The 23,286-nt window shown below is 31.5% G+C and overlaps 1 protein-coding gene across 4 annotated transcripts in view; it reads left to right on the forward strand.

Moving 5' to 3' along the window:
* The window catches only part of LOC125073646 (filamin-A), a 94,538-nt gene that overhangs the window by 30,321 nt on the left and 40,931 nt on the right, over window positions 1–23,286 (forward strand). For 3 of the 4 annotated variants that reach the window (XM_047684546.1, XM_047684547.1, XM_047684543.1), the window contains exons 2-3: window positions 1,227–1,339; window positions 1,661–1,711. In XM_047684546.1, coding sequence (XP_047540502.1) covers window positions 1,708–1,711 — 4 coding nt within the window. In that variant the 5' untranslated portion in view covers window positions 1,227–1,339; window positions 1,661–1,707. The remainder of the gene's footprint in view (window positions 1–1,226; window positions 1,340–1,660; window positions 1,712–23,286) is intronic. The other variant, XM_047684544.1, reaches the window with a different exon arrangement.

Genomic DNA, 23,286 nt, shown 5'->3' on the forward strand with positions numbered 1-23,286 from the left:
AAATAGATATGATAATTCATTGAATTTATTCGAATTTCAAATATGACGCATTTATTCATTTTGTTCCTGTAAGTCAGCCATAAAAAAACTTACTTAAAACACTTTTTTTTTTTTTAATTTATGTTCGAAAAAAGTATTAAATCTCAATCAAACTTATAACTATTATTAAAAACTAAACGTAAATCACCTACGTTCCCATTAATACACGTAATATTTAAAACTATTCAAGAATAGTTGAAACTTCGAAAATGTAGTTACAATTTAAATTTTAAAAGTAAATAAAAAATATCCCATGTAACCAAAAAAAAATTTCAAATTAGAACGTCTCGTCTAGGGACACAAGCGATGACTGACATCGTCTCGTAACCATATCGTTAAAAAGCTGACCTAATGCTCAACTTATTTGTAGTAATTTTAGAAACCTCGAGATTAAAAGTTATATTCACAATGGCAAATAATTTTAGGAATGTTTTCGGAACAATCATTTTAATTTGACATTTTTTTTTGTTTAAATAATATTTAACAATTAAAAACACATGTGATGGCAAACACGAAGAACCTAAATTAAATTTTATAATTTATTGAGTTGAGTAGGATTCACTTGAGTTAATTAGTAATTAACGACTAAAAAATGGACAATAGACGTAGTCACATAGATTATTAATATATGTTTTAACGTTTTATGCTAAATTATGGAAATATCTAAAGTATATTGATAATACAAAATATATAAGATTAAAATATACCCATTTTAGATTACTTTAGATAGTCTATGTAGGTCTCGTCTCATGAGGCGGCAAAATCTAAGGGCTGTCAGAATATTTACAGCAAAGTTAATACAAATTTGATGTGGACTTTAAATCATGAAAGCAAAGTCATGTAAATTTCGCAGTTTAAAGATTTGAATAATCTGGACTAGAACTTATGTTATTTAAATAATTAATTTTGTAACTAAATTTGAAATAGTAGACATTAATATCGAAAAATATATACCCAAGGGTTCTACAATATACTAGCTTTCTATAAATATAAATATGATTATTTATTATCATCCAAATACAATTTAATTCGCGGTAAAGGTGAATTCCCTTGCTCCCAATTCGGGGCTACATTACATTTAATGAGTTCTTCTAAAATCTGATTTAGGAGAGCTTGTTATAGCCCATATATAAAGAAGCTATATTTTAATTTTTGATTACTAAATAATTATTGTCTTTTAATTACAGAGGCAGTACTAAGAGGCTGGGTGAGGGTGGCGACCAGCGTTGGTACATCGACTCCACGTACGCGTCCTCTCTGAAGGTATCACTCCGGCTCCCCACTAGACAGTTCCTAGAAGGTAAGTTCAGTAGAGATACTAAACATAGGCTTAATATAATTATTTTAATACCCTTATAGCAAAAAATTGGGCCTAAATGATTATCGTTTCAATCTAAAGAAAAAAATTAATATATGCAAGATTGGCTCAAGTATTTTTTGATAACGGAAGAGAAATAGTTTGGAAATCTTTAGAGTTTCAACTGCCGACTAACAGAACGCTCTTTGAAATATGCGAATTTTTTCGTAAAAACATAAGAAAATTTATGAAAGTCTGTTAAAACATACATGAATAAAACGCATGATTTACTGGAGAAGCTGAGAATGAGGTTAATATTTACAGAATACTATCAACCAACGCTACGTCTGAGTCAACTTGCCAAATACGTGATGGGTACGTTCAGATTTGCCCCGTCCTTTTTACCTCCATATATAGGACAATCCATGAATATTTTTACTTGAATATATTGCATCAAATTACCCTTATAACGAATGTGTCTTAACCGTACTATTGCGATTACATTCCAAAAGAATTATTTGTCTAAATTTATAAATCGAATTAATTTTATTATTTTTAAATTCGTCGGTTAAAATAAGTAAATAAACACAGAAAACTTTAAGATTCGGACTGTAAAAAAATATATTTAACTGGAATGGAGCAGTAGTAATTATTCCTTCTATAACCTTTAATGTAACTCCTTATGTTTTTTATTTCTGTTCTAATTATATATGTTTGTTCTGAGAAATATAATCACAAGCCATTCCATATACACTACTAAAAGTAACAATAAAATTTGGTTTAGCGCCATCTCTCGCATTACACTCGAACTAAAACGCTAAACAACCTCTCGTTTTCGTAGATTTGTGTATAAAATATAGATGGCAGGCAAAACGAATAGATACGTAAGCAGTTTTAGTATAATAATATACAAGTTATAAATAATATAGAAGTTAGTGTATTATTTTAATAAAAAATTTCAATAAAAAAAAATTAGGCCGATACGAAAAATGCCAACAAATTGTCTTTATTAATTTTAAAAGGTTATTCCTGATACATTTAAAAATAAATAAAATATTTTTAATTTCTATAGCGTAACTGTACTTTTATCATTTTTTTATGTTCAAAAGTACAAAAATACAAATTGTATACAGTAATAATATGTTAAAATTATAAGAAGGTAAAATTAATCAACTTGACAATCTATTTTAAACTAATAAAATATTGCGGTTTGAGTATCTAATACGCAATTCAACATTTCCGGAATACCTTCAAAATCAAAACATCATGTTCTCCTTCTTTTATAAAAAAAATGTGTCAAACCTAAAATTCGAAGTTTTTGGAACAATGTGACATAAGTAACTAGATATATTTTTTAATATATAAATTTCAGACAGTAACAAAAAACAATAAGAAAATATCTTATCGAATTATAATTTATTAGCATAAAAAAAAACTCACAATCTATTATATTTAAAAGTATAATAGAACCTGTTTAGCGATGCTCTAGTCTAACAGTATAAATTAATTTAAAAAGCTAGTAAATTGTTACCAGCACTGAAATTTGAGTGGAAAATAATTTGTTTCGAAAACTATTATAAGTGTGGTGTTGCCTTTAGTTATAGTTTCGAATGACGCATTCATATGTTTTATGTGGACAGGTGGAGGAATTTCTTTATATATCGTTTAATATCCACACTAACATTTCGATATTTTTGTAACACCCTTATGGCGTAGATTAGGGTTATGTCATAAATATAATTTTTTAACGGATCTCGACACTTAAAATAAATTTAATTTTAATAGTTAAATGTAACATTGAATCTAAGAGGTAATCTCAATAAAGAGTTAATATTAGACAAACATGTTTAACTAAAAGTTAGTTAGTATAAGAGTAGATCTTGCATTGCTGTGCAAATGCTTCACCTGCTTCATTAGCTCCACCACGCTGCTCCAATGCGTGTTGCTGGAATAAACTACATATTTTAGAAATGTAATAAGTAATTATATCATTACATAATAGACTATTAAAGTCACTTACAAGTCAGCAAATTTATAACAGTGTAACTGCAGGTACAAGGAACATATCTTGGCTTCCACGGTTGGCGCATTGGTGTCGTGTAAGGGATGATTCATATTTCGAACAGGGCCAATATCTATGGGCGGTGGTGGCCACTTACTATGAGATGGTCCATCAAAAGTCAGCTTACATAAAAATATTCTTAATTATCTGGTATCAAGAGTTCTCCGGGTACAGTAAAAAAAACAAATGAACCTCTATATGCAATAATTGAATAAGGTTTAGTATATATTCGATTTTATTTGATTATAAATGTATGTGTTATATTTTAACTCGATCGCTTGGTCGGAACTTGTTTAAAGTTTTGCATAATATGACCCACGTTTTTTTTTCTCATTGAATATAAGTAGTTAGGTGAATTGGCGAATGGTAAGTGGTCACCACCACTCGTGGGACTCACCGGTGCCCAAGATGTTGGCGGCACACCGGAATACCCACTAAAAACCAGCGGTACCCTCTCCGTCTCATCGGTCAGCGCCGCGGGATCGCTTTCGCATACTACCGTGACGGAGTGCTCACCCCTAGACTGGCACTGTAAGGAATAATAATCGTTCTTTACACCCTCAAAACGCTATCAACCCTTGGGGATTTTAAGTCTCTTATATCTGTAGATATACCGGCTTGTTGATTCTTCAAACCAGAATACAACAATTTGGATTGCTGTTTGGCGTTCAAATATATGAAAATATGTAAAACCTTGTATAAGCCACCCGAACTTGAACCATTATAAATAGATTTATAATAAAACAGTTATCTATTATAAGTTTTAGAAAACACACATTCCAAACAGAGCTTACAGGCTTGGCGTGAACCCAGAACTGGAACATTAAGACATTACGCAGTTAAATTGTCATTTAAAATACAAATTATTAGATATTTCAATACATTTTAATATAATTTCATTTATTTTAGTATTTATAAATGACTTTGAAATTTAATTAATTTTTTCTAAAGTATTGTATACTATTTTTAATTTACTGTAATATCAATTTAGAAACAGCTAAGTAAATTTTTATTTTATACGATAAACGCAGCTTAATCTCCAATTAAACGCAGATTTAAGTTATATTAACTAGGTGTTTTAATCTAGATGGTCATTGGTCGGTTGAAGCTGGTGATGCTATAGGCAACCAATGAGTGTTGAGGGTAAAGCCGATTTAGCTAACCTGTCTTAGAACCAACCAATGTCTTGAAACCAACGTTTCAGAAACCGGAGGATATTATTAATGATTTTTTTAGGTATAAGAATAAGCTGTAGTTCAAGGAATGCGTAAAATAAACAATGATAATAATATTTGCAACAATTAAGAAATATAATAAATTCAGCAAGTGTCAATAGCGCGATGGTTTACGGGCCGCTGGGCCTCCTAGCCATGTAAGAAGTCATAGGATCGTTACTGACCCTTTGGGCTGTTGTCGTACCCACTCCTAACACAAGTGATAAGCTTAAAAGTAGGGGTAAATAGGAATATTAGTAATTCTTTATTTAATTTGGGTAAATGCTACTATTCTTTTATTTTTTAAATACGTTTTTATTTACGCGTAGCCTACCTATGTCATACTTGAAGTTGCAGATTCCTAAAATTTATAAAAAAAGATGCAACGCGTTTTGACGATTTTCTAGTATATGACCCTGTATGTGATGGTCACGCGGGAAATATTAATATATACTATAATATATATAAATAAATAAGATGTAGACACGAACCACATACAACATTTAAATTATACTGAAGACTTAAAAATAATCAGGTTTATCCACATTTATATAGTTTTTTCAATCTTCTCGGAGCTTCTGCTCATTGTATAAATCTATCACTTGAGTGATTTAGGTTCCAAATCAGCATATTACTGACACGTAAGCTAACTATGCAACTAAATTCCATCAAATCTCCTGCCCAAAATCATTTGGTAATATGGAAATATTCAAAGGCAGGCCCTTGGTTCTGTAAATGTGCAATGACTTGGAGCTTGTTTGTTTGCTTCTAAATTAAATAATTAAAAAAAAAAAAAACCACGAAAGAAACAAGCGGCACCCGTAATTATAGGCAAAATATTAGGTATTGTTTGAAGTGGAATCATCTTGTTACAGGATTCTTAGGATCTTTTCGAAATGAAAAGATTTTAGCGTACAGAACCGACAAGAAACCCAGTAGTTACTCTTTACTTTCTAAAAAAACTCAATTTTTAAAGTTCTTACGTAAAAGTATATTAATATTGTCGTTAAGAAAACAATACGACATTAAATTGGACAAAAAAAAAGAACACTTATAGATTTCTATAAATATATTTAAAAAAACTAGCGTGTCCATTGAATCGTCAATAACATTGCGACACATAATAAACGCTGAATTACATTACGAAAATACGTAAAAAATCCACATATAATTCTAGTGGATATTAGTGCCAAACTTTGTAAATAATTAGCCGCTGTGGGCGAAGACTCTAGACGCGAGTTTTCAATATATTCTGACTCAGACGGATATAATAAGAAAATATGCACGCGTCAAATATAAACGGTTAAATCTAAACTTAACTGAAGCTGACATATAACTGTATTATGAACTGTTGAGTTTGTTTACTGAAAACCTATATGTATAAAAGCGAAACCACTCACTGAATAATCATGAAATCTCAGAAATTATAACACCTAACTTGAAATTTGGCAGGTAGGTTCCTTATACGATGTAGACATTCGGTAAGAACGGATTTTATGAAATTCATCCCTAAGGAGGTTGGAAGTTTGTGTTTTATAAATTTCGCGCGGGTAAATCTATATATATGAATGTAATTATAGTTAACCAGCTAGCAGTCCCCGCAAGGCCAATAAGGCTTGATAAAGCCATTTTAATCATAGTAATTATACATATTATGGTTCGGCATAATTTTTTCCGATAACTACAACAATCATCATATTTAGTTAAATTACGCAATGTCATAATGGATTATACACCTAAACTTACCTCGTGATTTACTCCGTCAATTAGTAAAAACAGTATAAAAAATATTAAGAAATTTAATACAAAATACAAACGCGTACAAAACTGAAAAGCCGCTTTTGGATTAAGTCTTCCTATTGTAAAATAAAAAAAAACTTCGCATTAAATTATGAAACCCTTTATTGAAAGTTTGAAAATGACTTACGAAGTGAAAGCGGATCTTTCATCTAAGTATTTGATAATAAATTAATACTTTCTGTCTTACGATGTAAATCGTATTTTTTTTTTGTCAAAAATGCTTTTTTTGGGCACATGAGTCTATGGTATTTATAACCGCCCATATATCATAGTCGTCGTAAGTAATATTAAAAACAAAACTTTCTTTGTTAATACACCACTACCCTTCGCAACTAAGATGTTCTACGGAACGCTACGGAACAATACTAGGTTGATGCCGTTAGTAGAATATCTGCTGAGTGTGTGCTGTTTACCTAGACGGGCCAATATGAAAGATGAGTTCAATCTTCTTTTAATTCAAATTAAGAACGATTTTTAGCATTTTTTTTATTATTACAGGTCTGTAAGCGTATTCGTGCTTATTACGTTCTGCCAGTGGTACGGCAAAATGTTTTTACATTTGTTATATTGGTCAATAGGGTATTCACCGGTTCGAAAAAGTTTATTAAATGTTGATAGTTGTAACGATGACACATAACAACATAAATTAGAAATATCATATAGATCATTTTTTGGAATTTCAATTTGTTTTTTTTTTTTTTAATACCTTTATATCATTAAAAGATAAAAGGAGGATTTATGTAGAACGGAAGTAACTCATTATAAAAACCGTTTTTTTTTTTTATAGTTTTAAATTTGATTTACTACATTGTAATTCTAATATAGCTTTTTAAATCACATACATAAGACTAATAGTTCTTGACAAATTGACCTCATTTGTTATTTATTTATGCGGTTTTTCCGAACCGATTTTATCCCGTTACACTATTACTTTTAAATATTAAGTGTTATTCGACTTTTATTACAATGTTACAATAAATATTTTTCTGAAATATAAATAAATATATATATGAAAATTTAATTTACTTAACTTGGTAGTAGGGCTTTGTATCCCTATTGGGTATGTATCAATAAAATATCATCAAATATTCTACAGCTAATCTTAGTATAGCAATTGCAAGCTACACTTAGTATTTTACCGTTTTGTGGTTGAAGGGTGAGATCGACGCACTACATGCACAAGAATGCACATGAAATTTAAATCCTTACAACATTCCGAGTGCCGATGTTCGAAAATCTATTACAGTGCGATTTAAGGCATTTTCTTCTTCGTACAACCACTCCGTGGAACCAGCTTTCGTCGGTAATTTTTCTTTCCAAACCGACTGGGAACCTACAAGAAAAGAGGTTACTCATTCCATGAATAAAGTGTTGCAGATGTACATGGGTGGTGGTGGTAGTAGTTTTTCCATCTTTGCCATGAAAAAAAAACGTTCCGAGTGATTATACATTTTGGACAAAATATTTACAGGCAGGGCGAGTTATTTTATAATAGTTTAATTATAAATGCTAACTTTGTTGCTGGAGTCAAATTTCTAGATTCCACGTTCGATTTTTAAAATGATTAAAAACTTAGAAGTATTACAGAACATTCTAGATTTTCATTAAATTATTTAACTCCTTTGTTCACACTCTAATAAATAACAATTGCGTTTAAGCATATTTCCGTCTCAGACGGGTGACATCCATTATAACAACTATGAATCAGAAATTATTAAAAAAGGCGCTATGAGTCAAGGCGCTTACATATCAACTTTTTTTTTTTGAACTAGTGCCAATTGTGACATGAGTACACTTAGTAACGAAAACACTTCATACGAATATTAACGGACCATTGGAATGTACTTGGGGTTCCTTAGTCGAATAAGAAAGATATACTTTCGTTATGTTCTATGTTCTTTAACAAGAACCTACAAGAGAAGATCGTACACTTTTCTTAAAGCCTGCAAGTCCCCCGCTGTTGCAGATGTCCAATTGTCCAAGTCGGCGGTAGTAGTCAATTTCCATCAGGTGAACCTCCTGCACGTTTAGCATAAAAAAAGTAACATCACGATCGCATCTTAAAATTTCTATAGTTTTGAGAATATTCGATTATTCTGTGTTTTAATATGTCTTTGAAAACTTAAAAATATGTCAAAATCTAAATAAGATACATAATGTTGTCTTAGATTTTCGCGATTATTACACATTGAAATATACTTCGTGGTCACGAACACTGCAAAGTGCTCGAAACGTCGGGATGTTAAAATAAAATAATTAATATACGCGATTAAATCCGTTAAAAAACTAGTTTTATTTCAATAAATAAGATACATTTCAAAAAGTATTTTTTTCAAAAACTTCTCAATGCTATAAATTTATATTATTTTTGGGAAATACTTAAATTTGTTTTACGAATTTAACGAGGGGATAAATGTCCGAAATTACTTCTAGGTATTTCACTTATATATATCTTAGATACATAGATATAGCATGTATTTACATATATACGTATATAACCCATGGCTAACCTGGCAACTAAAAATTTAGTGGTGCTCAATTTAAGATGTTATGTCCTTTACAAGACCTGTGATATTTCCTCGAATTTTTTTAAACTAAATTTTGTGATTTTAATTTAAAACCTCCTTAGCGGTAAACGTCAAACATGCCAACGATACAGCGTAAGCTACCACTTCTACCAAAAGGTGCCGTTGCATGTCTTTCTTAAAAAAACAACATAAATATAGCATAATATCTCCTAAAAATACCAACATATTACCATATATATATCTTAATTAACTTCACATACGATTTCAAAACAAACTTCACAAGTCTAAAGACTATTTTAACATCATCCCACGCTTACTTAAAATCAAGATCTTTCGTTGATTGATCTCATTCTTAAGTCTAAATAATGATGTTTGTGTGATTTTGTAACCCTTTCAAAATTACTCTTGCAAGACAATCGCTTAAACAATACTGGCGTGATGCCAACGAAATGTCAGACAATATTTTAAAATGATTATGTATATAAGATCCTTTTAAGACTTATTTAACAAGTATTTCGATTATGCCAGTCGGTGCCAATGACCTGATGAAGTTACTTTAAGTGATCTTAGTGGTTTTGTACTTTAATATTACACATGAATAATGTTCTTGAAGATTATATTGTTGTTTGATATAAGGATTCGACAGTCAAAATATTTAAAGAGCGGATTCGTTATCAGGAGGGGGGGGGGGGCTTACAGTCTCTCAGTTGTTATTCTATATAGTGTATTAGTTATATATATTTTAGCGATTATCATTATTGGATCCACCAACTTGTATTGAAGCAACGTGGTAAAATAAGCGTAGTTTGTTTTTTAAAATACAAACACTAGACACATATATATATACACATGTACACCCACCCACACACACACACACACACACACACACACACACACATACACACACACACACACACACAAACACACACCCACACACACACAAAACAAAAACACAGCGCAAAAAAGAAATAGATTTCATGTCTCTCTTTCTCATATACTAATTGTTAATGCCATTAGAGCTATGGTATATGGACGGGCGGTAACCTCCAACCAAATAGAAGTAAAATTATTTGCTTTATCGAGGGTTTCAAATGATGTATCATTATATTATATGCACATTAGTACGCAAGTAGTAGGTAGTATACTCCTGTACTTGTTGTTGTCCCATAATCTATTCAAGACTTTTATACAACGACGACACGCCTCAACCCCATACTCGCAGTTCAATAAATTCGTCTGTCTAAAAAGGTGCTATATCTAATCTATTACGATTTACTGATAGCGTGATTTGACGGTTGATCAGGGGGCACATAGTAATAAGGTTAATCAAAACAAGGTTATATAGATGATAAAAAAATATGTAGTTGATGTATGTTGACGTTCAGGCATGACATATTAAATACTACATAATATAATAATTGTATTTAACTGTGCTTTTACAAGCATTTTTGTTTTTCAATCGTCATTTTACAAAACTGTATTAAATGTAGATTTCATCGAGAAGAATTGTCTTCTGACAGTAACTGCTGAGTTTCTTGCCGGTTGCCAGACATTTAAAATATGAGTTTTAATTAATTAAATACAATTAAATTTATCTTTTATAAAAAAAATAATTTATTTAATTGACATAACGTATAAAATATACCATAAAAAAAAAATTCTATATATGAAAGTAGGTATAAATGGGAACATTTTTATTCAGTATTGAATACCTAGTTGAATAGTTCGTGTGTAATAACGGATGCTGTTTTTTTTTCGTAATCCAAAGGAAATGCATATAAACAGTAACGTCTACACGTAGACGATTTGCTCCAGTTTTGGACATCGCCCAAAGTGTATTGAAATCGAGTAGAAATCTCTCTCAAAGTAAACATCGATTAATTTACTTGTTTATTGCGTTATTTCAAATATTCCCGGCTCTCGTTTGCGACAATATTAAACTGACGTAAGGAATTAATTAGTGAGGGTTTTTGATCTTTGAATTAAAAATATCGGTAAGAGTATATTATTTTTATTTTTATTCAATTAATAAATCGACGATATATTTTTTAATTGTGACGATGGTTATCGTGGACTTATATAACGGTATTGTTCCTAATATTAATTTATAAATTTTTGACGACCTCCGTGGTCGAGTAGTGTGTACACCGGTTTTCATGGGTGCGCCACTCCGAGGTCCCGGGTTCGATTCCCGGCCGAGTCGATGTAGAAAAAGTTCATTAGTTTTCTACGTTGTCTTGGGTCTGGGTGTTTTTGGTACCGTCGCTACTTCTGATTTTCCATAACACAAGTGCTTTAGCTACTTACATTGGGATCAGAGTAATGTATGTGATGTTGTCCAATATTTATTTATTTATTATATCTAAATTTATACATATATATTAGGAATATATATGTATAAATTATATAGGTAAATTATTATTAAAAATTCAAAAATGTGTAGAGAAGTTTCCACCTAAAGTCCACAGCAGTGCGATTTTTAAGGCATTTGCTGCCTTGCACGATGAATCTGTTGAATCAGCTTTCGCCGGCGGTTTTTCCGACTTGGTTACCTACAAAAAGAGAGCCTAATTATTCCTCAAAGCCTCATGCCCTTCGGTGTTGCAGATGTTCATGGGCGGTCGTGGTCATTTTCCATCAGAGACTCCTGCTCGTTTGCCGCCTATTCCATAAAAAAGTCAAACATTTTATCAACAAAGAAATGTGTAAATTATTAACATTTGATAATTTTTTTTATTAAATCGGGTTAGTGGACTTAGGCCGTTTTTAAATATTAATAAATTGTTCAAAACTTTTTTAATATTTTTGTAATAATTGCGTTAGTTGAAATAACTCGAATGAATGTTTGAATTTATATGCTGTTTTATGAATAAACAATATATTTTTAAATTAACCATAGATAATGAGATTGGATTAGTTGATTGAAACATATATTTAATTTCAACATACATTTAAGATGTTTATTGATCGAAACGTGCTATAAATATAATTTGTTTTTTAATAAAATAGCATGTTCCAAGGCCGTTTCTCCAGTATAAAATAATTCAACCTACATCTAAGCCAAGATTGTCACACGAACTGACATTTGTCAACGTTATATTTAATGACGTTTCCTACAAAATTGAAAGTCTGTCCTACACACGAATATTATTAAAAAAAACATCTTCCCACACGTTCTATTTACTTTCGCGAAATGCATTATTAAAAATAAAAATACTTATATTTTTTTTAAATACGCATGAATAAATCCGATGTATTACTTGGTGTATTGAAAGTGTATAAAAAAATGTTTACAGTTCGTAAAATAATAAAATGTCCTTAATACCGAAAAGGCGTAAGAAAAATCAATCAGCGTTCCGCGTTGACAGCACAAAGGACCTTTAATGAATTGTGCACGTCACTCAAAGACATTTCAGCAAAAATAACACGTGTTGAAATGTGGAAAATAAGTGTAATTATAATAAAATATATAAATAAATACTTAGTTGTATGTTACTACGCGGTCTGACTTCGACTGACTAGTCGCAGGTCGCGCGCACCGCTGTGCGGTACCCTCTGGAATTCCACATTCGATATTTCAAATTCAAATTATAAGTGGCCAGTGTGAAGTGATTTTAGTGCGGTAAAATTAAATTACGGTTTGTGTTTAAAATTCGAAATGGCAGGAGTACGATTTTATCGTTTTTTTTTTGTTTTTTCCATCCTTACACACTCAACACTATACAAGTTTATAAAATTATATTAAATATAAATTATTAAATACCACTATCGGTGTGAGTTGATTGCTACGCGGGTGCTACGCACAAAACGTGTTGCTACGAAATGATACGAAAGGAAAACCTAATCAATAGTGGGGACGTTATTCTAAAATATTTCTAGATTATCTATAAATGTTTAAGACTATATATATTTAAATAGGCAGTTGTAAAATAATGTACACTTATGTTTTATAAAATATTAACAAAAAAAAAAATCTGCTACAAAAATACCATATACAAAAAGTATAAAGTTACAAATTATAAAAAAAAAAAATAGTACACGTGACATAAGTGAAACTATTTCAGAATCATATACGTTGCACTTAAATTCAATCTTGAAATTTGAACTCCCCACGCGCCAAAATAAGTTTTACATAACAAAAAAATGTAAAAAAAAATCATCCAAAAATCACTGAATTTTAGTTTAAAAAATATCGCTTTTTTGTGGGTCTTAAATATGTTGGAATGTATAATCTTAATAAAATTATTTTTAGCGAGCCCGGTTTTATTCATTCGTAATATTTATTACGTGCTACAAGTGAGCGGTCGTGCTCGTTATGAAAATTGTAGTTGCTATTTTAGATGTTCGAGCCAAATTTCTTAGCTTAATATTAGATACTAAATTATTTTAATAGAAATTTATTTAGAGACAAAATATATATCAACAAATTCCTTTATTAAAAATAAAAATATATATGCATCATTTCTTAATATATTTCTCTATTTTCTTATTGTTAAATTATAATAGAATTTCAATTCGAAATTCAAAATCTATAGCAATATTATAAAATCAAAAGTAACCCCATCACACTTTCAAGGTTTAACCACTGATTTAAATTTGATGAAATATCGTATGAAGCAAGCTTGAACCCAGCAGCAGGCTACTTTTTTAAATCTAAAAACTACGACTCTAACACGCAGGCAAAGCTGCGAGCGAAAACTGTTTAGTTACAAATGTATCAGGAATTGTCGGAAGAATTTTAGTAACTTTTTAACTTCTAGGCGAAAAAGGAATCGGTTCTTTAAAACAAGCAGACTAAGATAGGGTGTTAATTTTTTATATAAGTTATGTATAGCAATTTTAGGAAAATTAATTATATGAACTTACACCATAGAATCGTTATATATTAGATCACAATGTAATGTACAATACATATAAAATTATTTGCCAGTGATAAGTCACAATATAAAGAGGCTTAATCGTAAAAAATACGAATAAAATGTATAATGTACGCACGCTTCTCAATACGCATTGCATAATTGAAATACTTTAGCATCAGATTCGTTTTACACAAAATTTACATGTAGATACTCTGTACTCGACTTCGAATTTTGAAATTCACTCTAACTGTAACCAAAAAAGTTAAACTACACAACTGCATTTGGTATTAGTTGCCGTTCGCGAATACGACCGTGTGCGTGGGTGGATTAGGTGCTTTATTTCATTTTCATTATGAATAGAAACAATAGAATAAATACAGCCATATATAAAAGAAAGAGATCCAGAGATAGAGATAGAGACGGAAGATAGCTTTATACCCTATAATGCTTTTCCTTACTTGATGATTTCTGCCAGATTGCCAGTTCAATCTATTGTAACTCGCGTGAAAGAACCTCGTTCCAATATCAGCTACTATTAAAGATTTTTTGATTAAGCGTACGTTTGATATGTATTAGTAAATTGTTATTATTTCATTCGTAATAAGTCAACGGCATACGTGCTGCGTTTTCACATAAAAGTCACAGATTCGAGATTGGCGCCTTCGGCTATTGCTTTCTCGTTCCTAGTACAGTTATCTCTTGATTGGATATTTAGGTTTTTTTATAGAACCTTAAACTATTGATCTCCTTAGGTTATTTGGTATTCACGATTCCATTTACAGCATGAAACTTTACACTTATATAATATATTGTACGAAATTTCAAAACGATATAAAATACTGGTAAATATCAATGTAATTAATTAAATTATGATAAATACGAGAAAATCATATTAAAAACCTAATATTAAAAACAAAGTAACTCTGTCTGTTACCTCTTCACGCTTAAACCGCTTGTCAGATAGAGATGAAATTTGTTATTAAGATAGTTTGGGGCCCAGGGACGGACATAGACTTTTTTAATTCATTCCTCGAGGTAAAGTTTTATATATTTCGCGCTGGTTAAGCCGTAAGTACAGCTAGTTCAGTATAAACGGAACCCTAGATATGTACTGAGTTATCTTTCTGCGATTTTCATATGAAAACGCAGTCGAAACGAATGCAGAAATCAATTTGTAAACACATACAACTATATCCAATTAACGCTTTTACGACGGCGTTCGTGAAGTAATGCGAACTTCCTAAGTACTGAGTCATTAGCGAATTTTCGATGTTCATTTCACATAAAGTCAGACCGTGAAATCAGTTGCAATGACAGAATTCCAAATACATTTTCAACTAGACTTTATCCGCGTCTTAGCTTACGTGTTTATCCGAGTTGAATAATAATAAAAACAATAATATATTTTATTTGGTGGTAGGGTTATGTGGAAGCCCGACTTGGTAGGTCCCACCCATTCATCATATTTTGTACTATCAAGCAGCAATACTGTCCCAAGGTTGGTGGCGTATTTTCACTGTAAGGAATGGGTAAAATTTCTTACGGCACCAATGTGTATGGTCATTGGGTAGTGGTGACCAATTACAATCAGTTGGCTTATTGGCTCGCCAAACCACATTGAAATATATATATATATATATTAGTACTATAAAATCATCAAAATTTTCTTGTTTAAGTGTTCTTTTTAAACAAAAACGTAAGAATGTTCAATGCCTATAAATTTGACATGGCCAACCTTGGAGTTAAACTTGGAGTTAAACTCAACGCGAAATTAATCATTAAAATCGTTATATAACCGTGAATCTTATCTGGATAAGTACTACTGATTTTTCATATGCTTATTTTTGTTTATAATTTATCTCGTGAAGGAAAACATCGTGAGGAAACCTGCACGTGATGGATGAATTAAGATAACCTTCATTTCAAAAAGGAGAGGAGGTCTTACCCCATCAGTGGAACATTTATACGCGGTTAGGTTTTTTTTTTATAAATAGTTACTGATTTGAAAACTTTCTTTTTTGTCATATTACGTCACGTCCTGTTCCGTACAATACACTATCTCTATATCTTGATATTATATCACGACAACATCTTATTCCATTACTGCGTGAAGTAGTAAATATCAATAAGCCACTAGCCACCCGCCCCGTCTTCGCATTTTTTTTTTTTAGCATCAGCAGCCCGTAAATGTCCCACTGCTGGGATAAAGGCTTCCTCTCCTTTGAGGAGAAGGTTTGGAGCATATTCCACCACGCTGCTCCAATGCGGGTTGGCGGAATACACATGTGGCAGAATTTCGTTGAAATTAGACACATGCAGGTTTCCTCACGATGTTTTCCTTCACCGCCGAGCACGAGATGAATTATAAACACAAATTAAGCACATGAAATTTCAGTGGTGCCTGCCTGGGTTTGAACCCGAAATCATCGGTTAAAATGCACGCGTTCTAACTACTGGGCCATCTCGTCTTCGCATGGGTGCAATTTATTAAAAAAGACAATGATATTGTATAATGTACTCGGGAATAATGTAACTTCAATAAGTGAATTTTTTTATGATTTTATCCATCTTAATATTACTACAGTAGGGCGATTCGATAATTGAATTATTTTTTTTAATGCTACATTAAGTATTGTGTTTTGGGCTTAACATTTGATTCGTCAATATATTTTTTTAATAAATTCGTATCTTTAATACTGAAACTCATCTATCTTTGTATATAAATTGCGTTTCATTTGAATGGAATAATTCACGTTTATACATATATTTATTATCTGTAAGTTGATGACGATGAAGCGGGAAGTTTTTTTTTTTAAATATAACAAGTATGTGTTAATATTACACGGTTTTGCTAATTTCATTATACACAGAATTTAGTAGGTTGGAGCGGCTTGCGTATAGCAGCTGCTTTCAGGCTGGGCGGATCTATAAATTTTGAAGCGACATTCTCGGTTGGCACTCGCTCCGGTCACAGCGCAGTGCGGATGGACCACCCGATTATTTCTGTAATCATATCGAATTATTTTCATGGTGGTGTGTCACTTTTGTACATTTGACTATTGGTTTCAAGAAATGAGTTTAAATAAAACCGTAGATCAAAAGAAAGAGATACAGAGAACGAGAAAGGGACAGGTAGCTTTATACCACATAACACATTTTCTATACGTGATTATTTCTGAAAAAGTTTACTCTACTGTAACTGAACACACACTGTACTGTTTATTGTCTTAGATGAGATTCGTAGTACACATTTTTTTTATAATTTAATAAACATTTTTTGCCAAAGCATTGAATATATTTATTGCCAATATATGAATTCTATCGACACCCCATAGACTCCCAAATCATTTTAGGTATTTAAAGACTCATCTACATACATGAACCTTGAAAATATTAAAATACTTATTTGGAAAATTACATGAAAAAATATCATTTATTTAAAACATTAAAAAAATCATTTATTTTAATAAGCAACAAACTAATCGTGCAATTTATAATTCTGAACTTCTGTCCGTCGTGACTCAGAATCCCAGTTCATTTCACGCGTATAACTTCACTTGACAACTGATGGTTCAAGATTTCCTGATACATATAAACGGAACCAAGGTTACTTGGGCCGTTCCAGTCGACATGCACATTTATCATAAAGGGGCATAGTACGGAAATACTAGTCGGATGATAGATGTACACTTACATGCATCGAAGTGTTTGAGCCAAATGGGTCAAGTAAATATGTGGTAGGAAGAAAAGTGGACAGCCATGAAGAATATTCTCGAATGTGAATGAGATATCAGCGAAATATTGTTCTCGTCAGATGTCCGCTCTGTAAGTGGTCTGTGTATTATGATTCTGTCAGAATTTATCGTTCAGGAATACAATTAGTTATGATGTTTCCATTACGCACTATTAGTAATATTTATGGTATTTTCTTTTACAATATAAATTGAATAAATAAATATATCTTTTTATTTGTTACGGTTTCGAGTTCAATGCTTAAAATATATTTATATAAATAGTTTTAATGACGAAAATAGATCGTAATTATATTAACCGTGAAGGTGGGAATTCTTGGGAATAAATCATAGATTTCTTTATTTTTCAAAATCGTTAATCTAAAAATTTATACATTACAGTGGATTGTAAATAAATTCAATTTAAGAAACTTAAATACACTTTATAAGTATTAATGATTCCTGTTAGTTATGGGAGCGTTCAATATCCAATATATCTTACTTGGCTTCATTGTCAGATCGATTAAATTGTAAACAATAATTTTATATGCACTCAAAAAACATAAAAAAAACGTATTTTACACTATGATAATTGATCGTAGGTCACAATTATTTCCTATATTTTGTTGACATAGTCTTAGATACACTATACATTAAGCGTACAATATATAAAGTGAGTATTGATATAATATACTATAATATAAATTGTTATATATATATATATATATATGAATATGTTATATGAGCTACTTAAATTTAATATATAATGATTTTGGTAATAAGACTAACTTGGGTGTAAGTTTTGGAGAAAATTTTGTCCCGATATTTATTATGTATTAAATATTTAATTGTGGATAGGTTTCGATCGGGGTCTATATATATTATTAATATTTATTATTTATCATTCTACTTATTGTATTCAATAAATAAAAAATGAGAGAATATCAAACACTCCCAGTGCATGTGTTAGTGTTCTTGACCGACTTGAGTTCGCGAATATGAAATCATTTCGTAAATGATACAAAGTTGACATTTAAATTAACGACCTACCACAGTTGTCTGATCCGCGGACACAATTAATTTAATATGTTATATCTTCTTTGATTTAACTTAAGAGTTTTGAGATATCTCATTTAGTTATTTTATATAAAATGTAATTTATTGTGTTGCTAATGTATTCTCTTGAAGGATACCTTTAAAACTTGACTGATTCGATATTGGGTTCTTGTGTGAAGTTCTTATTAGCAACCCGGATATTTCAAATTAACTGTGCTTACTCGAGTCTTTGAAAAGACGTTAAGGCTTTCTACAGTCGTTTCGTATAGTCGTTCTATCGGATTACGAAAGTAAGAGAATAGAGAGAGCACCTGTGTGCTACTTACACACACATACGTGTATTATATCGTATGTCTGTAAAATAATGCGTGATTTTTGTTGGTTTTAGAACATCAAAATAAACCTGTTAATGTCACACTATTGAGCTAAGGCCTCCATTACGTATGAGTAGAAGATTTTGAAGCTAATTCTATGCCTGGTTTTGAATCCGTATTCATCGGATGCACGTGTTTTGACCACTGAGACATCACTGTTTGATTATTTTATATTCGGTAACATAAGAAGACAAGATTAACATTAGTTGTTGCTTCATTTATTACTTGTCTGAATTTCTTAGTTTTGCATTAAAAACTGTAATAATCATTCTAATTATTACAGCGAGAGTCAAACTCGTATTTCTGTCCATTATGTCGACTCGTTTGTCGGTCTACAAGACAATTTAAACAATTATAATGTTCCTGATATTCAATAATCTTTATAAAATATTTAGCCTTACAATGGTTGTAGAGTAATCGATTGAGTCATAAGAGTTTATTGACCTTTTAAATAGAATTTTACTCCTTCCTTCCTTTCGATATCAGCGTATCTAATGAATCTAGATATTAACAAATGACGGTTATATACGAATCCACGATTTGTATCTGGAATCTGTTCCAAATTCCACATTTAAAATGATCACGCCGCTTGCGCAAAATATTGTGAAACTTAGCATATATTATATTCTACACAGTTTAATTTGCACGTTCTCATTTGAGATTGGTATTCTAATAATTAGTTGCCGCGACTTCATCTACATCACAATTAAGTACGAAATTAACTTCGTCCTTTGATTCTTTCGGATGTAAAATGTATTATGTACTTTAAATTCATAATAATTTATTACACACATATGACATTTAAAAATAAAATAAAAATTTATTCATACAATATTAAAGCATTACACTTCCTTGTCATTGTCAAAAAAAATATATATCATTTTTCTCTCTTAGGAAGTAAAGTCGTTGGTTCTGCGTTTAAACTTTTTCCGCTCATGTCCTCCTATCAGATTATAAGAAGGGATAGAATGTTTGCACATGCACATGTGCTCTATAGAGCATGTGCATTGTTGACACCTCTCCTCTGATAAGAAAACCATAACCATCTTTTAACTACAGTGAATAATCTTCTCTTCACTCTGTTCAGTTGATCCCCAATTTGATGGATACCGGGCGGAAATTAAAAAAACTTTTTTTTTTTTTATATTGATAGGCGAACGGGAAAAGGACCTCTTGATGATAAGTTGTTAACAACGATATTGGCGCTGTAAGAAATATTACTCAAACAACAATATTACTACTATTTGGCGATAGAATATCTGAGTTGGTAGAGTCTCCAGGGGGCTTGCACAGAGCCCTATTAAGAGTTACCGAGAACTTGAGAACCAAAAGTTGGTGTGTTAGTTCTTAACGCTGTACCGTTGGGTCCGTTTATGAATTCGCAAATGGTTGCATGTGTTAATACTGATTGGTTAAATATAGTATCCGTTCATTAATGTCGCCGTATAATTTATGATTTACCAATTACGTGTCGTTATTTTGACGAATATTTCATCGAAGGCCGTAATAAATTTAGCCATAGACCTATCAACACATGCTGTAGAAGTGGCATGCGTTTAAATGTAATGTTTTAACGATTTAAGATACTTGTGATTTAATATTCGGCTACTTATCGATATTCAAAAATTTTATAATAGATAGCTTGATGATTTTTGTTCGAAAAATAAAATTATAAATAATTAATATAAATGGTAAAATTTGTTTGTTTGTGATTAATGATCCATTTTCGAAAATAGTTTTTCACTGAATAACAATGGATGTATTTAGAGGTGTGTATTTGAGATTGTGGATAGCGATTACATACATTACATTCGTTAACAGCCTGTAAATTTCCCACTGCTGGGCTAAGGCCTTCTCTCCCTTTGAGGAGAAGCGTTGGAGCATATTCCACAACGCTGCTTCAATGCGGGTTGGTGGAATACACATGTGGCAGAATTTCGTTGAAATTAGACACATGCAGGTTTCCTCACGATATTTTCCTTCACTGCGAGATGAATTATAAACACAAATTAAGCACCTGGGTTTTCATTAAACCCGAAATCATCGGTTAAGATGCACGCGTTCTAACCACTGGGCCATCTCGGCTCTCGGCTTGGATAGCGATATTTGTACTGAAAGTCCACCTTCAATACCGATATTGTATTTCACATATTATGCAAGTATATGTACGATGTTAATTATGATATCATATCCAATCAAAATATTCTTTATTCAAGGATCTTGCGAGCACTTTTGAATCCTCATTTTACATCGTCATTTAAATTTAAAGCTATAGCTACTACCGTTAAAATTTAAACTATTCAATAGTTCATTAAGCGTCTTAAGAGTCTTGACGTTACGTATTTATTTATTCGTTTTACTAACAATCACTTATACCAAACATAATGAAAAACCACTTAGTTTACTAAAATCGCTTATATAGTAATTAAGTGAGCGCCAATTTTATCATTCCAAGTATATTATATCAGTTGTCGTCCTGTCGGCTTTGTTTATTTTAGAGATTGACTGTCAAGTGTTAGCCATAAACATGTAGGCTATATCCTTTCCCGGAGCTCAAGCTTGCGTCATACCAAATATCATGCAATTTTGTTCAGAGGTTTGGCTGTGAAAGAGCGACATACAGACAAACATACATAGTTACTTTCACATTAATAAATATTAGTATAGATTTGTATAGATACATATTATACGTGAATGGAGTTATATGTAAGGGAGTCAGAGTCACAATTTATTAATTCGGATGATTTAAGTTTTCTATATGGTGGTAGGTCTTTGTACAAACCCGTATGGGTAGGTACCACCCACTCATCAGATATTGTGCTGCAAAGTAGCAATACATGGTGTTGTGTTCTGGTTTAAAGGATGAGTGAGCCATTGTAACTACAGGCACAAGAGACATAGCATCTTAGTTCCCAAGCTTGGTGGCGCATAGGTGATGTAAGGAATGGTTAATATTTCTAACAGCACCAATGTCTATGGGCGGTGGTGATCATTTAACATGAGTTTGCCCATTTGCCGGTCGGCCTACATATTACATTAAAAAAAACATAAAATTCTGATACAGCAGTAAAAGATATAATAATTGAATATGACAATTAATAGTTTTTTTCGATTGCAACGTTACTGTATGTAACGTTTGATTGCAACCTTTCTGTCATGAAATTGGTTTAATTTTTTAATCAAATGTTTATTCTTTAAAGCATAAGTATTTATATCGTATTCAATATATACCACTATTAGCATTAGCAGCCCGTAAATGTCCTACTGCTGGGATAAAGGCTTCCTCTCCTTTGAGGAGAAGGTTTGGAGCATATTCCACCACGCTGCTCCAATGCGGGTTGGCGGAATACACATGTGGCAGAATTTCGTTGAAATTAGACACATGCAGGTTTCCTCACGATGTTTTCCTTCACCGCCGAGCACGAGATGAATTATAAACACAAATTAAGCACATGAAATTTCAGTGGTGCCTGCCTGGGTTTGAACCCGAAATCATCAGTTAAGATGCACGCGTTCTAACCACTGGGCCATCTCGGCTTTTGTCTGTTCATATACCACTATATGAACAGACAAAATATAAGTCATTCCAAAAATTTAATTGTATTTAAATAACGAAACGTGCTAAAAGTAACAAATATAATATTATAACTAAGAATTATTGCATACTTAAGTAATTTATAGAACGCAGTAGTTATATTCGGAGAGAAATGTTTAGAAATAAATCAAATATGTTTATAAACAAATACAAAGTGCGTTAGATATGCAATTAAAACATCAGTAATACATTTCGTTAAACATTAGAGTGAATAATTTATTTTATTATTTATAAATATAATGTTTTGAAATAACTATAAGGAATTCTAAAGTTGACTCTATATCAAGGGTACGCGTAATTTATGAGTTTCTGTTTAACATAGAATCAAGTGTCGTTTTATACATTGTTGCTATACTTTTTAACAATACAATCGTATTGTTAAAAAAGTATTGTAAATTTACTTGGTGGTAGGGCTTTGTGCAAGCACGTCTGGGTAGGTACCACCCACTCATCAGATATTCTACCGCTTAATGAGCCAGTGTAACTATAGGCACAAGGGACGTAACATCTTGGTTTCCAAGGTTGGTAGCGCATTGTTGACGTAAGTGATGGTTAATATTTCTTACAACGCCATTGTCTATGGGCGGTGGTGACCACTTAACATCAGGTGGCAAAGTTCGTCAGAAATGCGTTTGCATAGCCAATTTTTTGGTCGACTTGTTTTGCAAATTTGGTCTTAATGACAACCCGTTCTATTTTAAAAGAATATTATAAATAACGGTGAAAGAATT

This window comes from Vanessa atalanta, chromosome 25, assembly GCF_905147765.1.
Source record: "Vanessa atalanta chromosome 25, ilVanAtal1.2, whole genome shotgun sequence".
NCBI lineage: Eukaryota > Metazoa > Arthropoda > Insecta > Lepidoptera > Nymphalidae > Vanessa > Vanessa atalanta.